The sequence below is a fragment of the Gymnoscopelus microlampas genome (genome assembly GCF_963454915.1).
Source record: "Gymnoscopelus microlampas genome assembly, chromosome: 5".
Classification (NCBI taxonomy): Eukaryota; Metazoa; Chordata; class Actinopteri; order Myctophiformes; family Myctophidae; genus Gymnoscopelus; species Gymnoscopelus microlampas.
This window is the reverse complement of record NC_139942.1, coordinates 44790201-44810398: the sequence shown is the minus strand read 5'-3', so window position 1 is coordinate 44810398 and position 20198 is coordinate 44790201. Positions and strand designations below refer to the sequence as shown.

The 20198-nt window shown below is 40.7% G+C and overlaps 1 protein-coding gene across 2 annotated transcripts in view; it reads left to right on the top strand.

The window, feature by feature from the left end:
• Positions 1-1192: 1192 nt before the first annotated feature.
• LOC311045296 (DNA ligase 1-like) overlaps positions 1193-20198 on the top strand; it is a 108383-nt gene continuing 89377 nt past the window's right edge. Inside the window, exons 1-6 of one of the 2 annotated variants that reach the window (XM_084057114.1) lie at positions 1193-1329; positions 2387-2446; positions 4085-4301; positions 4344-4367; positions 10669-10822; positions 17383-17535. In XM_084057114.1, coding sequence (XP_083913240.1) covers positions 1313-1329; positions 2387-2446; positions 4085-4301; positions 4344-4367; positions 10669-10822; positions 17383-17535 — 625 coding nt within the window. In that variant the 5' untranslated portion in view covers positions 1193-1312. Of the gene's footprint in view, positions 1330-2386; positions 2447-4084; positions 4368-10668; positions 10823-17382; positions 17536-20198 lie in introns of both variants that reach the window. The other variant, XM_084057113.1, reaches the window with a different exon arrangement.

Sequence of the window (20198 nt, the reverse complement as noted above, 5' to 3'; positions counted from 1 at the left end):
ATAAAACGGTGTGCTCTGTCTGCTTGCATTATTCAGCCGTTTCACTTTCAAGATTCATTCATTCAAGAAGAGGCACATGGATCATCATACGCAGAGGTGGAGGAAGTACTCAAATGTTTTTATACTTAAAAGGAGGAGTTCACCCAAAACATTATTTATTTTCTATCAATTGCACACCCCATGAAGCCTTGAATACATGGATTTATTTTGTTTTTTGTCGCATTCCTAAGCCAATAATTTGATGCCCGGGTGTATTTCCGGTAGGAGACACAAAGAATCTACTTTGTGTCTCCTACCGGATACATTAGCCGGTAGGAGACAGGAATCAAATTATTAGCTTAGGAATGCGACAAAAACACAAATAAATCCATGGATAGCAATGCCACAATGTAGAAATGCTTGTTTAAAAGTACAAAATAAATGGCATCATAATAGGCTATACTTAAAGAACAAAAGTAAAAGTACTCATTACACAGAATGTCCCATTTCACGAATGTTTTTTTTTAAAAACTTTTTTATTTATTGCCATTCATGTTCATTGACAGGCAATATATATATCACATTGCAAAACAAATTATATGAACTGGGGACCCCCACCCTGACAAGCACTTGGAATGTAGGAGTTGAGGCATAATATTTTAGTTTGACTGGGTTCCACAGATAAATATTTTGAAAATAGCAGATCTACACGCTCCCAATGCCTCACATTGGGAGGCGTTGGGAGCTTGTAGATCGGCTATTTTGACAATTCTCTTTCTTAGGTAATATTAGACCATTTGGCCAACGTTTGACTATTTGTTGAAGTATAGTTTGTTGATTACTTTTGACACGGCAAAGGTCTTATTTTTTATTACTTTTCTTTCATTTTAGAGGTATTAAAAAGGTCTTAAAGTCCTTAAATTGTCACATTAGAAATGTGCAGATACCCTGTATACAGTTATACTGTATGTTGGTTTGTTATACTGTTGAGTGAGAAAACAATGTCGCACATCAAGTTAATCATCTGGGGACCCTCTCAAAATTATGGGGACCCCCCTGGGGGTCCCGACCCACAGGTTGAGAACCACTCACTCGCAGCATCAGGACCAGTACAGTACCCTGCTGCAGTGACCACTCCACCCCACCAGACGGCAGTCTCATACACAACTTGCACACCCTTCTAGTCACACAGTAACGCATTGTTTTTCCCGGGAGAAACTCTGTGACGTTTTGGCGCCGAATATTTCAATACACACCGACATTGTGCAGCGCGGGAGTAGGTTGTACTTATTTGTCTGGATTATAAAGCGCAGAACAATAGACTGTGGACATCATGCAACGAACCATCGCGTAAGTGTCTAAATGACAGCTTATTGTATCTGCTTTATGGTGATTATAATGTGTCTGTTTGTGTGTTCATGGTCTGTTGTTGTTAGCTCTGAAGGAGTTCTCCTTAACGCTATGTCACTCTTCTGCCGTTGCCCGAAACACTCCGGTAGTGCAGCCTCTGGTCTGTAGTAAAACTAAAGAAATACACACATATACTTTTGCTACTCCACAATACAAAGACGGGTTTAAGAGGTTAAAAGCCTACTTTCCTTAGTGGGGACACTCTGAGCCCCCCACCTCACGTCTAAAATACACCTTTTTGGCCAGAAAATAAAATATTTCACCGGAAAGAAAAACATGTTTTAGTTGCTCCACTGCGATCTGGTCAATGGAAGTTTTCGATCGTTTCCTTCCGGTGAAATATTTTCTTTTCTGACAAAAGGTGTATTTTAGACGTGAGGGAGGGGGTTCAGAGTGTCCCCACCAAGGAAAGTAAGCTTTCAACATCTCAAACCCCTCTTCGTTTTGGTGAGAAGCGAAAGTGTATCTTTTATTTTGACTAAATACGAGAGGCTGCGCTACCCGGCGGTGTGCGGGCAACGGAGCGACAGTAACAGCGTGAAGGAGAACTCCTTCTAACTCTACTATGGACCAGAGCTAATATGAAGGTAACAAAACGTCATTTGTCTACGGTTTACATTAGTTATAAAGCAACTGTTTTAATGCTAAATTAACCGTTAGACGTTAATAAGAAGTTTCTCTTCTACATTGACAGACTGTTGGCTACATTGTGTAGCACACTGTTTCTCAAACAGTGGGTCGCGGACACATTTTATGGGTCACGAGTATTCCCTTTATTTTGGGTCTCGAGCTAAAAAGTTTGAAAACCAAAGGTCTAGCAAATGCAAATGACTTCAGCAAAGAATACATTATGAATAACAACATACAGGCCGTTAGTCCTTTTGGAAGAATAGCATAGTTAGCTAACATGATAACTGTTGCTATGAAAGCTTTTTGATGATATTAAGTGTGTTGTTTATTATTGTGTTTGCTTGTTGTTTTCGCGCCGTTCATTCAGATCCTTCTTTCAACCCAAGACTAAAGATGTGAAGAAAAAGACTGAGGAGACAGTTAAGGAGTAAGTATTATGTACTAGTATTATATATATATATATATATATATATATATATATATATATATATATATATATATATATATATATATATATATAATGGACACATGCTGTGGAGTGGCTGCATTGTTTCATAATAAGTGTTTGTTTCGCAGTTACAATTACATCATGAAACCCAGCTGTTATTCAATGTGTTACTAAACTACCTGATAGGTGGGCAGTGGGCACCAGGGACATCTGGGCACCTCGAAAATTGGCTATGTTGTCCAAAATGAAAAGAAATAGGGTATAAAGTAAAGTATACATGATGTGAACATGCTTAAACATTTGACAATTAAGGTCTAATATTTCTACAATTGCAATATTATAATATATATCCAGTCATTTTGCATAAACAAGAAGTTGAAGGATAAAATTAAGTGTGATAATGATGTACCATGTATGTTCACATCATGTATACTTTACATTACTTAAGACCATTTTTCACATATTATATTTTTTTCACATTTTGGACAAAATAGCCAATTTTACATCGAAGTGCCCAGATGTCCCTAGTGCCCACCTATCCTGTATCTGTATTCACATGGACACAGGATGTGGAGTGGCTGCATTGTCCATATAATGTTTTATAATGAGTGTTAATGTCGCAGTTACATCATGAAACCCAGCGTTGCTTAATTTGTTGCAAAACTATCCTGCTTTTCAGTAGCCTGTCATTGGCCAGACTGATAACGTGGATTCACTCTCACGTTCCTCCCCGGTATCAGTCTGGACTTCAGCCCATAGGGAGCGAGTATGAGAAATCAGAAAATGATCGGGCCAATCAGTGACTGCGTTTCAACTGCTGTCTGTACAACAGTGAAAAGCATCAAAATCATTTTCTGATTTCTCATACTCGCTCCCTATGGGCCGAAGTCCAGACTGATACCGGGGAGGAACGTGAGAGTGAATCCACGTTATCAGTCTGGCCAATGCCAGGCTAGCTTTTCAGCACCTCCACTGTCTTTAGAAAAAAACTATTAAGACCTGAGGCCGATTCTAAAAATGTCTGATTCTAAAAAACTGTTTTCTGAAAAACTTCTGTTGCTATATCAGTGGTGGTGATCAAACATGTATTTGGCCACGGACCCCCGTCTCAAAGTATGTTGTTCACGGGACCCCAGAAGCAAAGAAATTGTGTTCAAAATGTTTGCTTTAAAATATATACATAGGCTATTCAAAGATTTGTAAAATAATTCAAGATTTTTCAAAAACAGCAGATCTACAAGCTCATAGCACGGCATGAAGTGACGCCCTATGAGCCTATATATCTGCTTTTTTTTGAATGGCAGAAGCAGAAGTATAAATGAATGGTTAAAGTGGTTACACCGATGCTTTCCCGGTTTTAATAGGTTAAAGTCATGCATAGTTAAGTGCACATGTCATTTTATTTCATTTAATAATTATCTGCCACACAGATACAACCGCAAACATGCACTATATCAGTTGTTCATGTCAAGGACCCTCAAATTAATGTATTTGGCCGCGGAGCCCCTGTCTGCCAGGGACTGTTTTGTGAAAATGCTTTAAATTGGAATGGAATTAAGCCACTGGCTTTATTTTTTGGCGTATGAGGTCTAATTCTTTGCCTCCCCCCCCACTCAGGCCTGTGAAAAGCCCCCTCAAAGTGCAGAATGGTGTCCAGGAACCCGCTTCGCCCGTCAAGAAGGTTGTGAAGCGCAGCCGGCAAATCCTGGACAGCGATGACGATGAGGATGAGGCAGTGAAGGAGCAAGTCATTAAAAAGGAAGAAGTGAAAGTCACCAACAAGGAAGAAAAGGTCCCTAAAAAGGAAGAAAAAGTCACCAACAAGGAAGAAAAAGTCACTAAAAAGGAAGAAAAAGTCACCAACAAGGAAGAAAAACAAGTTACTGCAAAAAAGGAAAAGGTACATACAGTATGTCATGTTCTTACATGTATTTCGTATAAACCACCTAAGCCCTATGTACTTCGTCGTATGATGAATAGGAAAATAGGCGATCTACAAGCCTTACACAGTGTCGCGATGTGACACGTTGTACACAACCTGGTTTTGCACAACTTTGTATACATTGCACGGAGGTCTCATTCCGTGCATAGACAACTGGAAACCCTGAAAATCCGTGCATTGCCGCCTCGCGTCTCCCCCATTGTGACTAAACCATTTTGGAGGCGCGCAGTCTCAAGGGAACTGTCGCCACGTGAGGGACCACCGAGCGAACTAAAGCGAACGAGTTGCCGTCCCGAACGCTGCGACATTCCCTTGAGCCTACTCAGAGTCAGCGCCGTTTGAGTTATGCACCGATAGGCACAGAATCGTACATTTTGTTGTGGGGACTGCTCTGCTTCCGGGTTTTGCCGGGTTGCAACTGGTTACGGCCACCGTGGGACTCGCCGTACATATGCACAGATTTTCGGGTTTTCTAGGCCAGTGGTTCTCAAACATTTTATTTTCAAGGACCCCCATGACTCTGAGAGTGTACACATGGAACCAAATGGACCCGTATGGGTCCATTTTGGTTCCATGTGTACAACCCCCTTAGAGGAACCCCTGAAGGTCCCTCGACCACTTTGAGAACCACTGTTCTAGGCGACTATGCACGGAATGACATGCACTGGATCCGTGCAATGTAATACTACATTCTGTGAGATCAGGCTGTACTGTATGTAGACTTGTAGATCGGGTTTTTTTTTTATACAATTTTTCACAATTTTTGCCTTTAAGGATTATGTGCAAAGGGATGCCACGGTGGAAGTGGTTAGGTTTTACTGTACAAGGGCAGGCTCACACATGTCCTCTCTATCAGGTGGAAACCTCATATGTTCAAAATGTTCAGCTCAGATCTACGAGCTTGCAGATCTGCTACTTTTGATGCTTTCGTGTGACGCTGTAGTATGATCAAGTAGGGCATTCATTCACAAAGCTACTCTCTCTCATTCCAGCAGCTACTCTCTCTCTCTCTCTCATTCTAAAGTACCTAGTCAAACAGCGGCGAGAACAACACCTATCCTTTTATAGTACAAGTTAAATGTTGTGCAAAGTTTAGTTTTAGATGTACTGAATCTTTTGATCCAGGTAAAGCTTCTGTTGTGTTTCATTGTAGCTGCATCAGCAGCAGGCAGGGGGTCAGTGGCATCTCAGAGGCATAACCCATTCAGACCTGAGACCCATTCTACAAAATGTCTTCTAAATCCTAACAGTCTTTTGAAAAAAAACTATGTTGCTGTCAGTGGTTCTCAAACTTTTTTTTCATGTCAAGGACCCCCACAATTATACGTATTTGGCCGCGGACCGCCATCTCAAAATATTTTGTTCCAGGGACCGCCAGAAGCGAGATTTGAGTTACAAATGTTCGCTTTAAAAATATACGTATTCAAAGATTTGCGCACATTTTCTCGATTTTTCAAAAATAGCAGATATACAAGCTCATAGCGCGGCACTCGGTGCCGCGCTATGAGCTTGTATATCTGCTATTTTTGAATAGCCCAAAGTGTAAAATAATACTTTTTTAGCTCGAATGAAAAAGTGACACAGATGCGTTCCAGGTCTAAATGGGATAAAGGAAAGAAGTACAAGATGGAAGGAGAAGAGAATCTAAGGCAAAGCAGGAGGACTTTTGATAGTGTTTTTTTTTTTGTTCCTAGATACCTCCTCCAGGTAGTAGGCGGTATCTGAGAAAGAGAAAAAAAAACAACTAAAGCCCTTTAGAGGATTTGTGCCTGTACTACTAAGTGTGCCCCCGTTTCCCCCACACCTATGAACATCTAAAACTCCTCCCCTGGCGGGGTTGATACAGTATATATTCTTACTGTTCCCATCAGTTATTTTTTTTTTCTGGTGATGGGTTGCAATACCTATTTATCCAGAGAAGGCATTATGCTGAGTGAGCATGCTTTTCTCTCTGGCTCAGCACTAGCCTTGCTCTACATTCATGCAGTCAACACACCTGCTGGTTGCCCTTTTACTACAGAGCAGCCTTACACCACTGGAAGATCTGGCGCCCCAGAGGACAATTTTATTTCCGCGTTCCATTTGGTTTGGGATGCTTTTTAGGACACAGGTCTTCAATAGGGGGTCTGCAGAGTAACTACAGCGGGTCCGCCAAATCTTTTGTATGATGGGGAACATTAGCCAAAAATAGCAGATCTACAAGCTCATAACGCCTCGCGCTGCGAGGCGTTATGAGCTTGTAGATCGGCTATTTTCGGAGAGTTGGTGTAGAGGGGGAAAAGAGCAGAGCCAACGGTCAAGTTGACTGAATATTGAGGGTTTAAAAAGCTAACTGTCTGAAAATACACATTAACATGAATCCAAGAAAAGATCATGTGCAGTCAAACAAGTCTATGAAGCTATCTATGAAATTAAAAGGTTTAATCTACAACACGATTTCATACAATGTGTCAGTTGAGGGGTCCTTGGCTTGAAAAACATTGAAAGCCCCTGATTTAGGATTTTAACCATTCCGGGTCCTTAACGATTCCCTCTTAACAGACTGATTCCTTAACTGTTCCCTTTTAACGATTCCTATGTAACCTCACTGGTTCTCAAAGTGGGGTACAGGGACCCTCTGGGTTACAACGTACTTGGTCCAAATGGACCCTTACGGCTCTGTAACTGTGAGAGTGTACAAATGTACACCTGTGTATTTATACACTCTCAGAGTTATGACGGTCCTTGAAATGAAAACGCTTGAGAACCACAGTGGTGTTGTAATTGTATAGCAGACGTGACGTCCACATACCAGTTCTGACATGCGTGTGATAAACCCATTCCCAAAATGGTTCCAAATGTGATGGAACCGGTTCCCGTTCCTCCGGTTCCGGATCTCAACCACAGTCCGCATGACGTGAATTTCGTCGCCAGCTCTTGTGTGGACATCCGCATACCTTCCCACATTTCCCACAACGCGTCGCGATGCGACGCGTTGTGAGCTTGTAGATCGGCTATTTTCAAATACAATCTAGCGGGGAAATTATAATAAGCAGATCTGGCAACCCTGCTTGTCGTTAGACCCACCCCCACCTCCGACTCTGATTTGACGTTTTTTTTCCTACCGTGAAAATCCATAGGCTCACATTATGACACCAGACCAAGAGGAGCAGTCCACTCAGAGGGCGGGCGGGGTCTATGGTTTGGAACCAGGCTACTTTATAGGCAGCAGACACTGATGCACACATGTGCTAGAGAAGAAAAATGGAGAGGTTGAGTGAGGAGATCCGTCGCTACCTGCTGTATTTATTATTAGCAATTATGAGCAAGCAAGCATGTGACAATAAAGGCCTTGGAGGTGAAGAGATGTTTATTGGCAGGTTTGTTAACCCATTTAGGGCGGGAACCCCCTATTTGTAACTATACCTTTCAAGGCGGGGACCCCTTGCTATGTACAGTATATAGCAACATACATTTTCTGTAATGTTTTAATAATAATGTTTTAATTCAGAAAACGTAGGTCAGGATTTAGATGGCATTTTTAGAATGGGCCTCAGGTCTAAATGGGTTAAAATGGCACCACAGTATGCAAGCAGTCCAGAATAAAAATCTGAATTAAAAAAAGGACACTTCTCCAAGCTTTGCTGGAGGAATTTATTGGCGTCTGAGTTCTTGAGGATAACAGGAATGCACAGAGATAATTTACGCAAGATGGAGTTAACTAGACTCTATATTCCTCTTCTCACAAATGGCCTCTTGCCATGGATGACACAAGTCCTTCAGTTTGTCTGGAGGAAGGTCATTAGATTGTGCCTTGTATTTATAGTGCAGCCCGTGTTGCTCTTGTTTTTGTGTGTGTGTGTGTGTGTGTGTCTGCAGCAGTGGTGGAAAAAGTACTTAAACGTTTTACTTAAGTAAAAGTGTCAATGCTGCAATGTAGAAACACTCTGTTCCAAGTAAAAGTCCGGAATTCAAAATTTACTTGAGTAAAAGTACAAAAGCATTGGTATCAAAATGTACTTAAAGTACCAAAAGTAAAAGTAGAAAAATATTGGAAAATAGCCGATCTACAAGCTCACAACTTGTAGATCAGAGCTTGTAGATCGGCTATTTTCAAATAGCCTGGGTATAATAGGGCTAAAGTGGTTAATGTATGTTTTATAATGTACTACTTTATATCTGTAAAGTAGCCACTAACTAAAGTTTTCAAATAATTGTAGTGGAGTAAAAGTACAATATTTGCCTCTGAGATGTAGTGGAGTAGAAGTAAAAGTATTGGAAAAAAGAGAAAAAAAAGTACAGTACTTGAGTACATGTACTCCACCACTGATATCTACACGAGAAAATCTCACAAAGCGCATCACATTGTGTGATGGATTGTGAGCATGTAGATTGGCTTTTTTTAAATGATAAAATATGTATAAAATAGTAACTCTGCATCTTTTTTGACACTTACTTTTTTAGTTCTTGTTTGAACGAAAAAACAGGAGATAACACAATCATTAAAAAAAAAGAGCACGGGTACAATTCATAATGCCGTTACAGTACTTGTGATATTTATCCCTCTTCTCTTCTTGGTGAGTTGAAAGTCATTTTCTCCATGAAGCACATAGAGGGGATTATGTTGATAAGATAAGCAGTACAGTGGTGGGAGGGCTCCTCTCTGAAGCCACTAGTTTTGTAATTGCTGTTTATTTTTTGGTTTTCCGACCATAATTATCTCCAAAAGACATGCGACACATTGAGTGTTGAGCTCTTTAGGAATAATTACAAGGTAGAAAAAGGGTGAAGGATGGATCACATTTCACATCCAAAAATCTCTGAGATTAGCCCATTCAATCCGGGAACGCATCATTTGTGTCATTTTTAGATTTATTTTTGGCCATTCAAAAATAGCAGATATACAAGCTCATAGCGCGGCACCGAGTGCCGCGCTATGAGCTTGTAGATCAGCTATTTTGTGCAAATCTTTGAATATATATATATATATTTTTTAAAGCGAACATTTGTGACTCAAATCTTTGCTTCTTGGGGATCCCTGGAACAAAATATTTTACAAATGTTCGCTTTAAAAAATATATATATTCAGGCCTGGGCCGTAGCATGGCGGTCCAGGCACCCTAGGCTGCAATGCCAGCCTGACAGTGTGTCGCGGGTTCGACTCCCGTTCCCGACAACCTTTGCTGAGTGTCACCTCCACCCCCATCTCTCTCCCCATTTCCTGTCAGCCTACTTTCCCTCTCTAAATAAAGGCATAAAGATCCCCAAATTTCTTTTTTTAAATAAATAATATATATATATATATTCAAAGATTTGCTAAATAATTCTTGATAAAAAAAAGAGCAGATATACAAGCTCATAGAGTGGCACTCGCTATGAGCTTGTATATCTGCTATTGTTGAATAGCCAAAGACATCTAAAATGACAGAGATGCGTTCCCGGTCTTAATTGGTTAATTGGCCCACTTAAATTGGATTTCTGATGGAGGCGAAATACAGAAACGCATCGGATGTTTTTCCAAACAAACATCTCTTCAAAATAATGAGTCAGTCGGTCGACCTAAACTGAGGCTACGCTTACCTCTCTGATATATTGCCATGTGTGGCCTCCTTTTTCCCCGGCGCTGCCTTGGTGTAATTGGTTGAATTCTTATTCATTGGAGCGAGGCCCTCCCTCGAGGCGTCTCGAAAAATCTTTATTAAGGGAGAGGAGCGCATCACTTATTTTATTCTATCTGCTGTCCCCCAAGCTTTTCTGCAGTCAGGATTTTGAACCTGTGATAACCTCGGGGCACATACAGTACTTTGCTTATTTTTAAAACCTGGCGTCCCTATTTTGGGCGTTGGTCGTAGGAGGAAACATTATCACAAATGGTCAAAAATTATCTCTTATGGGGGTCCCTGGCGTATCTTTTCAAATGGGGGTCCGCAGGCTAATGCGTGTCAATTTGGGGGTCTTTGACATGGAAAAGTTTGAGAACCACTGATTTATGCTATTCGTCGCACAGCGAAATATATCAGGTTTTAAATGGTTAGCTTGAGTCTTTGTACATGGAAAGGTGACAGCTATCTCTCTCTTTCTCTCTCTGTCTCTGTGTGTGTCGCTCTCTCTCTTTCTCTGTCTTTGCTCTCTCCCTCTCTGTCTCTCCCTCTCTGTCTCTCTCTCTCTCTGCCTGTCTCTCTCTCTCTCTGCCTGTCTCTCTCTCTCTGTCTCTCTCTCTCTCTGCCTGTCTCTCTCTCTCTCTGCCTGTCTCTCTCTCTCTCTCTGTCTCTCTCAACAGGACGAAGTGTTCAAAGCTGTCCCCACCCCGGTGTCTCCTCCCCCTGCACCTTCCACTCCAGCCACGCCCGCCACCCCGGCCTCCACGTCGGCCCCCTCTACACCCGGGACCCCCAGCTCCATCTCCCCCACCGGGGTCCCCAAGCGCAAGACCGGTGAGTGTGTCTGGCTGGCTGTCATCATCATTATGGTTCCGGCAGGTTATGTCTGGACTGTAATTATCCTGTGATTGCTGCTGCTCTCTCTATTATGTGAACACTGGAGCTCTCCGTGGTGCTGAAAGACACATGCAATAGAACAGTGGTTTTCATCCCTTTTCATATCAAGGTTATTCATTATTTATTCAGCATTTGAGCCAAAGACCACTGTTTGATGAGATTTAGACTCTCAGACCCAAAACTTAGAATATTTTGTTGTCTTTGGATACGATTTTTCTCCACAATTCCATGCTGTACTGATGTTGGTACCATAGCAGAGATAACAGGCCAAACGTTGATCAAAATAACAATTCTTTAATTAAGTAATGCAGATGTTGAACAATTATTTAACTCTTGAGAGTGTAAAATGAAACCAAATGGACCCGCAAGGGTCCATTTGGTTTCATTTTACTCTCTCAAGAGTCAAAGATCTATAATGGTCCATTTGGTTACCAACTCTCCATCATTTAGCTGGGGACCACCTGGAACCCCCTCAAGGACCACTGGTGGTCCCCGGACCACTGGTTGAGAACTGCTGCTATAGAACATGGGTCTTCAACAGGCGGTCCGGGGACCCCTAGGGGGTCCTCAGAGTTACTACAGGGGCGCCGCCAAATATTTTGTGTGATAGGATCTTTTTTTTCTTTTTTTTTTTGCATTAACCACTTGAACCCTAGCCTCCATATGCTGTGGAACATTAGCCGAAAATAGCAGATCTACAAGCCTGCGTTGTGAGCTTTTAGATCTGCTATTTTCGGCAAAGAGGTTTGGGGAAAAGGAGCAAACCAAGTACAGAGCCTAAGGTCAAGTTTTGAGGGGTTAAATGTCTGAAACCCCCCCCCCCCCCATAAAAAAACAACATTAATTTACACAACACAGAACACAGATGATAGTCAATGAAGCGATCTATGAAATCTATGAAAAGGTTTAACACAATTGTATACAACGTAGTGGCGGTCCCTGCTTTGACTCTCTCTCAGCTAAAGGGTCCTTGGACACTAAAATCTTTGAAGACCCCTGCAATAGAATATAATGGACAGTCTGACTCTGATTATTAATTATAAGGAGGTGAGATAGATAGTGGTAGCCTGCCTGAGGTAATGCCATCTAGATTACCAGGCTGCCAGCGTTTAGAAGATCATAATGGTCTCCATCATCTCCATTAATCCATTAAGACCGGGAACGCATCTGCGTCATTTTAGATTTCTTTGGCTATTTTTGAAAAATGGTGAAAATTTGTTCAAATCTTTGAATATATATATATATATATCTTTTTTTTTAAAGCGAACATTTGTAACTAAAATCTTTGCTTCTGGGGGTCCCTGGAATAAAACATTTGACAAGCGTTCGCTTTAAAATGTATATATTCAAAGATTTGCACAAATGTTCCACGATTTTTCAAAAAAATAGCAGATCTACAAGCTCATAGTGCGACACTCGGTGCCACACTATGAGCTTGCTTGTAGATCTGCTATTTTTGAATAGCCAAAGAAATCTTAAAATGGCACAGATGCGTTCCCGGTCTTAATGGGTTAATGACAAAACCTTTTCCGAGAGTGAGCGACAGCAGAACGCATCCCAGATGTCGGAATGGATTTTTTAATGGCTGTCGATGCTTCTATCGTTCATAAAATCACGCTGAAAGTGATCTAAACGATATCGTACCACGGCTATAGTTGTCGCTATAGTCGCCGTGTGGAGCGTGGTCCGGCTGCCGTCCAATTTGAGTTGGAACGATTTTTAAAAACGACACATTTATAGTTCTCGTTATCAGGCTTGGTGTGAATTGGCCCTTTAGACAACTTGTCTTGTTTTTCTTTTCATTGCTTTGGCCATCAATGCCTGCCATGTGTTAGGCCTTTTTTCATAATCGTCATAATCGTTTCCATGTTGAAACATTTTCACACATTTTCAAATATTAAAAAAAGCAGAAATCTACTAAATCTACAAGCTTGACGCGTTGCAACCTTGTAGATCAGCTATTTCTGCTTTTCTTTTTACAAGTATAAAATGATTAAATGTCAATAATTTCTTTGTATATTATGTAAGTTATTTGTCATATCTGCCCTGTGCAAATTTTTGATTTACGAAGCCTCAAAGGCAAACAGAAATATTTTATTCATAATGTTCCAGTGTTCAACGGCAAACAATTAAATCGTTATTCGCAATTATTTGAGTGACCATAGAGCACCGAAGTCTGACGTAATTTACACATCCTTTGTTTGTCTACCTGGTTCGCGGTTTTCCACCCCCATTCTGAATCCCCATAGACGTATTTAATATTGCGTCAAATAAGAACTGTGTTCCAAAAATAAACAAATGACCCCGGCGGTTTGACTCTTATGGATATGAAGCATCAACTGACGGTGAGAAAACGCTAATGTTACTTCCGCCGAATTAGTTACATTTTTGCCAGAAACAGACTGTATCAAATATAAGGGACTGACTATCATAAACGATACAGAGCCTCCTCCCTGACAATATCGCCGAGACAGTTTGTTTATTTTTGGACCACAGTTCTTATATGAGACGATTCTAAGATGACCCAATGTTATTCTCCATAGCGACATTACTTTACGAACCTGGGGATGAACGAGTGACGTCAGGACTTCGGTGGTCTATTAACTCATTCAGTGCCAAACTTATTTATTCATGTTAATGGAATTTTGGTTCTGAGTGCCACAGCCAAAATTCATTGTAAAAAAAAAGTGCTAAGGAAGCGAGATACAGCCTTTTTAAGTTATAGGTTAAACAAGGAGTGGATGGAGCAGCAAATCTTCAAATCATCATATCTTGGGTTCTGAACATGTTTTTCCCAAAAAAAAAAAAAAAAAAAAAAAAAAACTTTTATTTTGAAATTTTTTTTTTATTTTGAAATTTTTTTTATGACGGATTTGACGGATCGTGGCGCTCTGGGCGTCAGGCCACGTGACGGATTTGACGGATTGTGGCACTCAATGAGTTAATGGTCAACTTAAATAATGGTGACAGCCCTCTAGCCATGTATAGAGATCGAACCGTATTTATAATGTGAGGTCAGGCCAAAGGTGTGATCTTTGATCAATTTCACCGACCAAATCCATTTGGATCACAAATTAGGAGGGTGGGAGGTGGGGGGGGAGGGTGTGATTTAAGAAACGTTCCCATGCCTGGAGTCTGTGTCGATGTGGATTATGCAAAGAAGGACTCAACCGAGTATTAGGGGAGCCGTTTCCAAACTGTATTTTTTAAGAGTACAAAATCGAGGTATTAAATAAGGTATTCAGCGGGAGTATTGCATATTTAGACCAGAGAACATAAGCGGCTTATTACCTGGCGTTCCTCCTCTTCTCTGTGAGGTGTCTGTCGGCGTTCTTTCATTAACAAAGGAGAGACGTCGGCACGTCGCTATAGTGCCGGTCAGAAACCTTGTATCTCCATATTTCAACTTTACGTGTTTTTTTTCCCCGTCACTTAACCCTTTAAGACCGGGAACGCATCTGTGTCATTTTAAGATTTCTTTGGCTATTCAAAAATAGCAGATATACAAGGCAAGCCCATATATGAACTTGTAGATCTGCTATTTTTGAAAAATCGTGAAAATGTTTGCAAATCTTTGAATACCGTATTTTCCGCACTATAAGGCGCAAGTGCGCCTTATAGTGCGGATGCGCCTTATAATGCGGTGCGCCTTATATATGAAAATAATACATTTATTGAAGGTGCGCCTTATACTCAGATGCGCCTTATAGTGCGGAAAATACGGTATATATATTTTTAAAGCGAACATTTTTAACTATGTTACAACTTCTGGGGGTCCCTGGAACAAAATATTTTGAGATGGGGGTCCACGGCCAAATACATTAAAAAAAAAAAAAACTCTTAGGATTTAGAAGACGTTTGTAGAATCCCCCAGAAGCAAAGATTTGACTTACAAATGTTCTGTTTAAAAAAAAAACATTCAAAGGTTTGCACACATTTTCACGGTTTTATTTAAAAAAATAGCAGATCTACAAGCTCATAGTGCGGCACTCGGTGCCGCACTATGAGCTAGTAGATCTGCTATTTTTGAATAGCCCAAAGAAATAAAACAACAAAACAAGAGATGCCTTCCCGGTTTGAATGGGTTAACACCCTAGTGTCAGGCAAAAGTAGTGAAAATAGCCGATCTACAAGCTCACAACACGTCGCACGGCGACGCGTTGTGAGCTTGTAGATCTGCTATTTTCACTACTTTTCGGGAACATTTTCGTTCCGTTTTCCCTCAAAACGAGGTTCCTGTATGCAAGGTTTCCGCCCGACACGGCAACGAGGGAAAAGTGCCTCTATTGTCTTGGAAGGAAGGAAGGAAAGGCAGCTTGCATTTTTATTTTTTATTTTTTGTGGATTTCTTTTCCTTTCCTTTATTATTCCCCCCCCCTCCCTCCGTTCATCACACTTTCCTTTTTCTCTATCTGATGACTGTGTGATTTCAGCAGGGATGCATGCGGTGTTTTAACTCTGTTTATTCGTTCTGCTGTGGCGCAGGCAGGCACCAACACACCGCAGCAAGCAAATTACCTTTTTTCCACACTCCAGTGGATGTGTGAAATTAAAATATCAGTATAATTTACCTTTTGTTAATAGCTAGAATTAACGTGATAATTATTCTAAAGTATGCAGATCTTTTTTTTTTTTTTTTTTGCAACGTCTGCAAAAACTTTGTGGAATAACTACAAAAGTTGCTCCGATGTGGAACCGGGGGAAATCGGTCGTACAAACACGGCAGAATTCAAAGAGTTAATGTCACATACTGTGTTGAAACTTTTTTCAATTAAACAAAAGGTTTTTTTTTATATGATGTTTCACCAGTGGTGGAAAAAGTACTCAAATTTTTTGCTTAAGTAAAAGTATCAATACTGCAATGCACAATCAATCAATCAATCAATCAATCAATACCGCAATGCAGAAATACTCTGTTAGAACGAAAAACTTGAGTAAAATTATAAAAGTATTGGTATCAAAATGTACTTAGAGTACCAAAAGTAAAAGTAGGCTACCCGTTGTGCAGAATGTCCCATTTCACAAGTTCAAAATGTTTAAAAAAAATATTTTGAAAAAAGCAGATCTACAAGCTCACAATGCGTCACATCGAGACGCATTGTGATCTTGTAGATCTTCTATTTTCAAATGGCCGAAATGTATATAGTGCTTGGCAACGTGTCGTCACCACGGGGGGCAGGGGGTGTGGCATAGTAGCTGCAGACATATTGGGGGGGGGGGTAAGAGTCAATGTTAAGTCGAGCTGTTTTTGACCCCCCCAAGATGTCCGCCACTACCAAGTGACACTTGTTGGATTTTTTGCTACGCACTATAGGGTTGAAGTGGTTACTGTATGTTTTGTAATAATAATCAAAATCACAAGTTTTCAAATGATTCTAGTGGAGTTAAAGTACAATATTGAGATGCCTCTGAGATGTAGTGGGATAAAAGTACTGAAAATTTGAAATACTCCAGTAAAGTAAAAGTTCCTCAAAATTGTACATATCTTTCCACTATAAAAATATATTAACATCGTTGTTTGACGCTTTTGAAATGTTTTTGTTGCTAGTGTCTGCTCCCAACACAGTGCTTTGGAACCGGAAATGTGTTTTATTTATTTTATAAATTGATACACAATAATAATAATATCTTTGCAATTTTTTTACATCAAAATATAATATATAGGGGCTTAAAGTAGTTAATGCTCCGTTTTGTACCGTTTCCAATTTCCATATGGACCTCCACTGCTGCATAGACTTGCAGAGAAAGTTGAACACACACTAAGCAGTTTTTGCAGCATGCATATCTCTGTGTTAATATCTCTGAGGAGTTTTTCATTAAGTCCAGAGTCTTGCTCGAGTTTCATTTGTTCTCTGGAAGAAGGAGAGAGAAAAAAAGAAAATCATTTCACTACTTATCATCTCTTTCTCTTTGTGCGGTTTGACGGCTGTGTGTTATCAGCCAGAATTAATGCATACCCCCCCATCTCCCCTCCTTAACCAGTTCTTCTCCTGCTTCCCAGTGGTGGAAAAAGTACTCACTTTTCATACTTAAAGTAAAAAGTATCAATTCTGCAATGTAGAAATACTCTGTCACACGTCGAAGTCCGGTATTCAAAATTTACTTGAGTAAAAGTACAAAAGTATTGTTATGAAATGTACTTAAAAGTACCAAAAGTAAAAGTACACATTATGCAGCATGTCCCATTTCAAGTTTTCAAAATGTAAAAAGAAATCTTTCAAAAATAGCAGATCTACAAGCTCACAACGCGTCGCACACTTAAGTGGTTAATGTATGTTTAGTAATACAAATCTAAAAAGTAACTAGTAACTTCTAATAATTGTGCAAAAGTACAATATTTTCCACAGAGATGTCATGGAGTAGAAGTAAAATAATTGTAAATTGGAAATACTCCACTAAAGTAAAAAATACCTCAACATTTTACTAATGAGTACAGTATTTGAGTAAATGTACTTAGTTACTTTACACCACTTTTCTCCCTCCCTCCCTCCCAACAGCCAGGAAGATGTTCCCCAAGAGGAAGCTGGAGGAGAGCAGCGGCAGTGAGAGCCAGAAGGAGGAGCAGGTCACGTCAGAGGAGCGAGACCCCCAGCAGGGTCAACAGAAGAAACGCCCCCGCGTCGACAACACTGACCACCACGCTAGCGCCGGTAATTAGCCAACTCCCCCCCCTTCACAGGGATTAATTAAAGACGGCCGTGTTTATTTAATCAGGGAAACCTCAGCCGAGCGCTCTTTCTCTCTCTCTCTCTCTCTGTTTGTGTGTGTGTGAGAGCTACATCCTGCTTAACCCCTTAAAACTGGGAAAGCATATGTGTAATTTTTGCCATATTTTATGCTTGTTGGCTATTCAAAAATAGCAGATATACAAGCTCATAGCGCAAACTTGTAGATATGTTATTTTTGAAAAATCGTGAAAATCTGTGTATATCTTTGAACATATATTTTTGGCTTTTTTCTGCCTTTATTGATAGTATAGTAGACTGACATGTAGACTGACGGAAATGTTGAGAGAGATGGAGAGTGACAGCTGTGGTCGTTGGGATCGAGAATTGAACCAGCAGCCTAGGTGCCCGGACCGCTACCCTAGCCGCCCGGGCCATATATATATATATATATTTTTTTAAAGCGAACATTTTTAGCTCAAATCTTCTTCTTCTGGGGGTCCCTGGAACAAAACTTTCAGATGGGAGGTCCACGGCCAAATACATATAATTTTGGGGGTCCTTGGCATGAAAACGTTTTGAGCGCCACTGATATTTAGCAACATACGTTATTTTTTCAGAAAACTGGATTTAGAAGATTTAGAAGATTTAATCGTCCCCCCCCAGGTCTTAATGGGTTAACACTCAACGCCTCACACCTGGGGGAGCTAACCCAGCCACACAACCCCAATTTTCTGCCGCGGGCCACTTAGCGGCGGCTAAGCTGTGCCGGTATAGCAGCCTGGAGGATCCAGTGCCTAGCTCGAGGATGTGACTCTGTGTTAACCCATTTAGACCGGGAACGCATCTCTGTGTCATTTTATTTATTGATTTCTTTGGGCTATTCAAAAATAGCAGATCTACAAGCTTTTGAAAAATCGTGAAAATGTGTGAAAATCTTTAAATATATATATATATATACTATTTTTTTCAGCAAACATTTTTAACTCAAATCTTTGCTTCTGGGGGTCCCTGGAACAACATATTTTAGATGGGGGTCCGTGGCCAAATACATATCATTTTGGGGGGTCCTTGACATGGAAAAGTTGGAGCACCACTGATAGAGCAACATAAGTTTAAAAAAAAAAACGGATTTAGAAGACATTTTGTAAAATCCCCCAGCAGCAAAGATTTGAGTTTCCAATGTTCGCTTTAAACATATATATTCAAAGATTTGCACACATGATCAAAATGATTCATGATTAAAAAAAAATAGCCAAAGGAATCTCAAAATGACACACAGATGCGTTCCCGGTCTTAATGGGTTAAGTAGTTTGGGGGATTGATTTCAAGAGCACGTTTCTCCCTCACTAACCCCACCCCGCCCCCAACAATTTGTCCCGGGCTGAGGGTGGGGGATTTGAACCAGCGACGTTCTTCTGAGCTGCAACAACAGCCCACGTCTTCTTCTCCTTCTCCCATAAGCACTAAGGTTCTCTAAACTACTGCACGCACAGACATACAGTAAACATCCAAGTCCATGGTGCCAGCTGTGTGGGAGTGGAATAGGAAAGACAAATGCCAAATGCAATATAAAAGCTCCCACGCACTGCGTCGTATTTTTGCAGTTTATTATAACGTTTTTTATTTAATGAGGAAAATCATGAGTTTCCTCTCATGCAAGCGTGGTTGGGATGATTCTAAATATAATCGGCCCACTCAGTTTTTGCAATTATTGCACAATTAAACAAATGTATTATTATGTATTATTATAAATGAAGTGAAAAACCAACAATGCGTTTCGGTAAGCATTGTACGAGTCTCTGGAACTCTTCTGGTAGGATATAATACCATTTATATCAACAATGTTCCATCATTTGGTGTTTTTGATGGTGCAGAGCGCTGTCTCTTAACACGTTGGTCCAAATTCTCCCATATCTGTCAGGGCCATATAGCATATGATTCACATTGTCATACCTCATGCATTGCCCTGTGGCATGGGGGCATTATCATCCAGGAAGAGAACACTCATCAGGATAGAAGTGATTCTAGGATAGGTGATCATTCAGATTAACACATTCGTTGCCAGAGTTTTATTAAAAAAGTGACGTTGAGTGCCAGAGATCTCACCATTTGTAACGCTACACTGTTTACAGCTGCAGACTCCACGACGAGCACCCGATTGTAAACAATATATGCGTGCACGATGGTGGTTGGTCCTGGCTAACGCCTGGAACAATAACATCTGTCACGCGAGTCACCATGGCGGAGTGATATCGGATCAAAAATGACTTGTTTTCCCCACTGTAAAAGGTTAAGGAAATATGGAGGTTTTTTTTGCAAGGAGATAGAATGGGAGCGGACGGGAGCCAGTTTTTTTTGGCACGGTGATCCATCTGTCCCTTCCTTCTCAGAGTCACCGTGGGTGATTCCAGAGCTGCGCTAGCCCCCCCCCTTGTAGAAAAAAAACCAAAAAAAACAAAGAGATTGACTTCACAGAGATTCCCGGTTTGGGCACCCAATGTGTTAACTTTGTGTTGATTTACAGTGACCAGTGACTCTTCTCTCTAAGGGACAAGTGAACCCAAACCATGCTAGAGAAATGCCCTCCCCCCGCATAGCATAACGGAGCCACTACTGTAGTAGACCAGTTCTTATGTTTTTTTTTT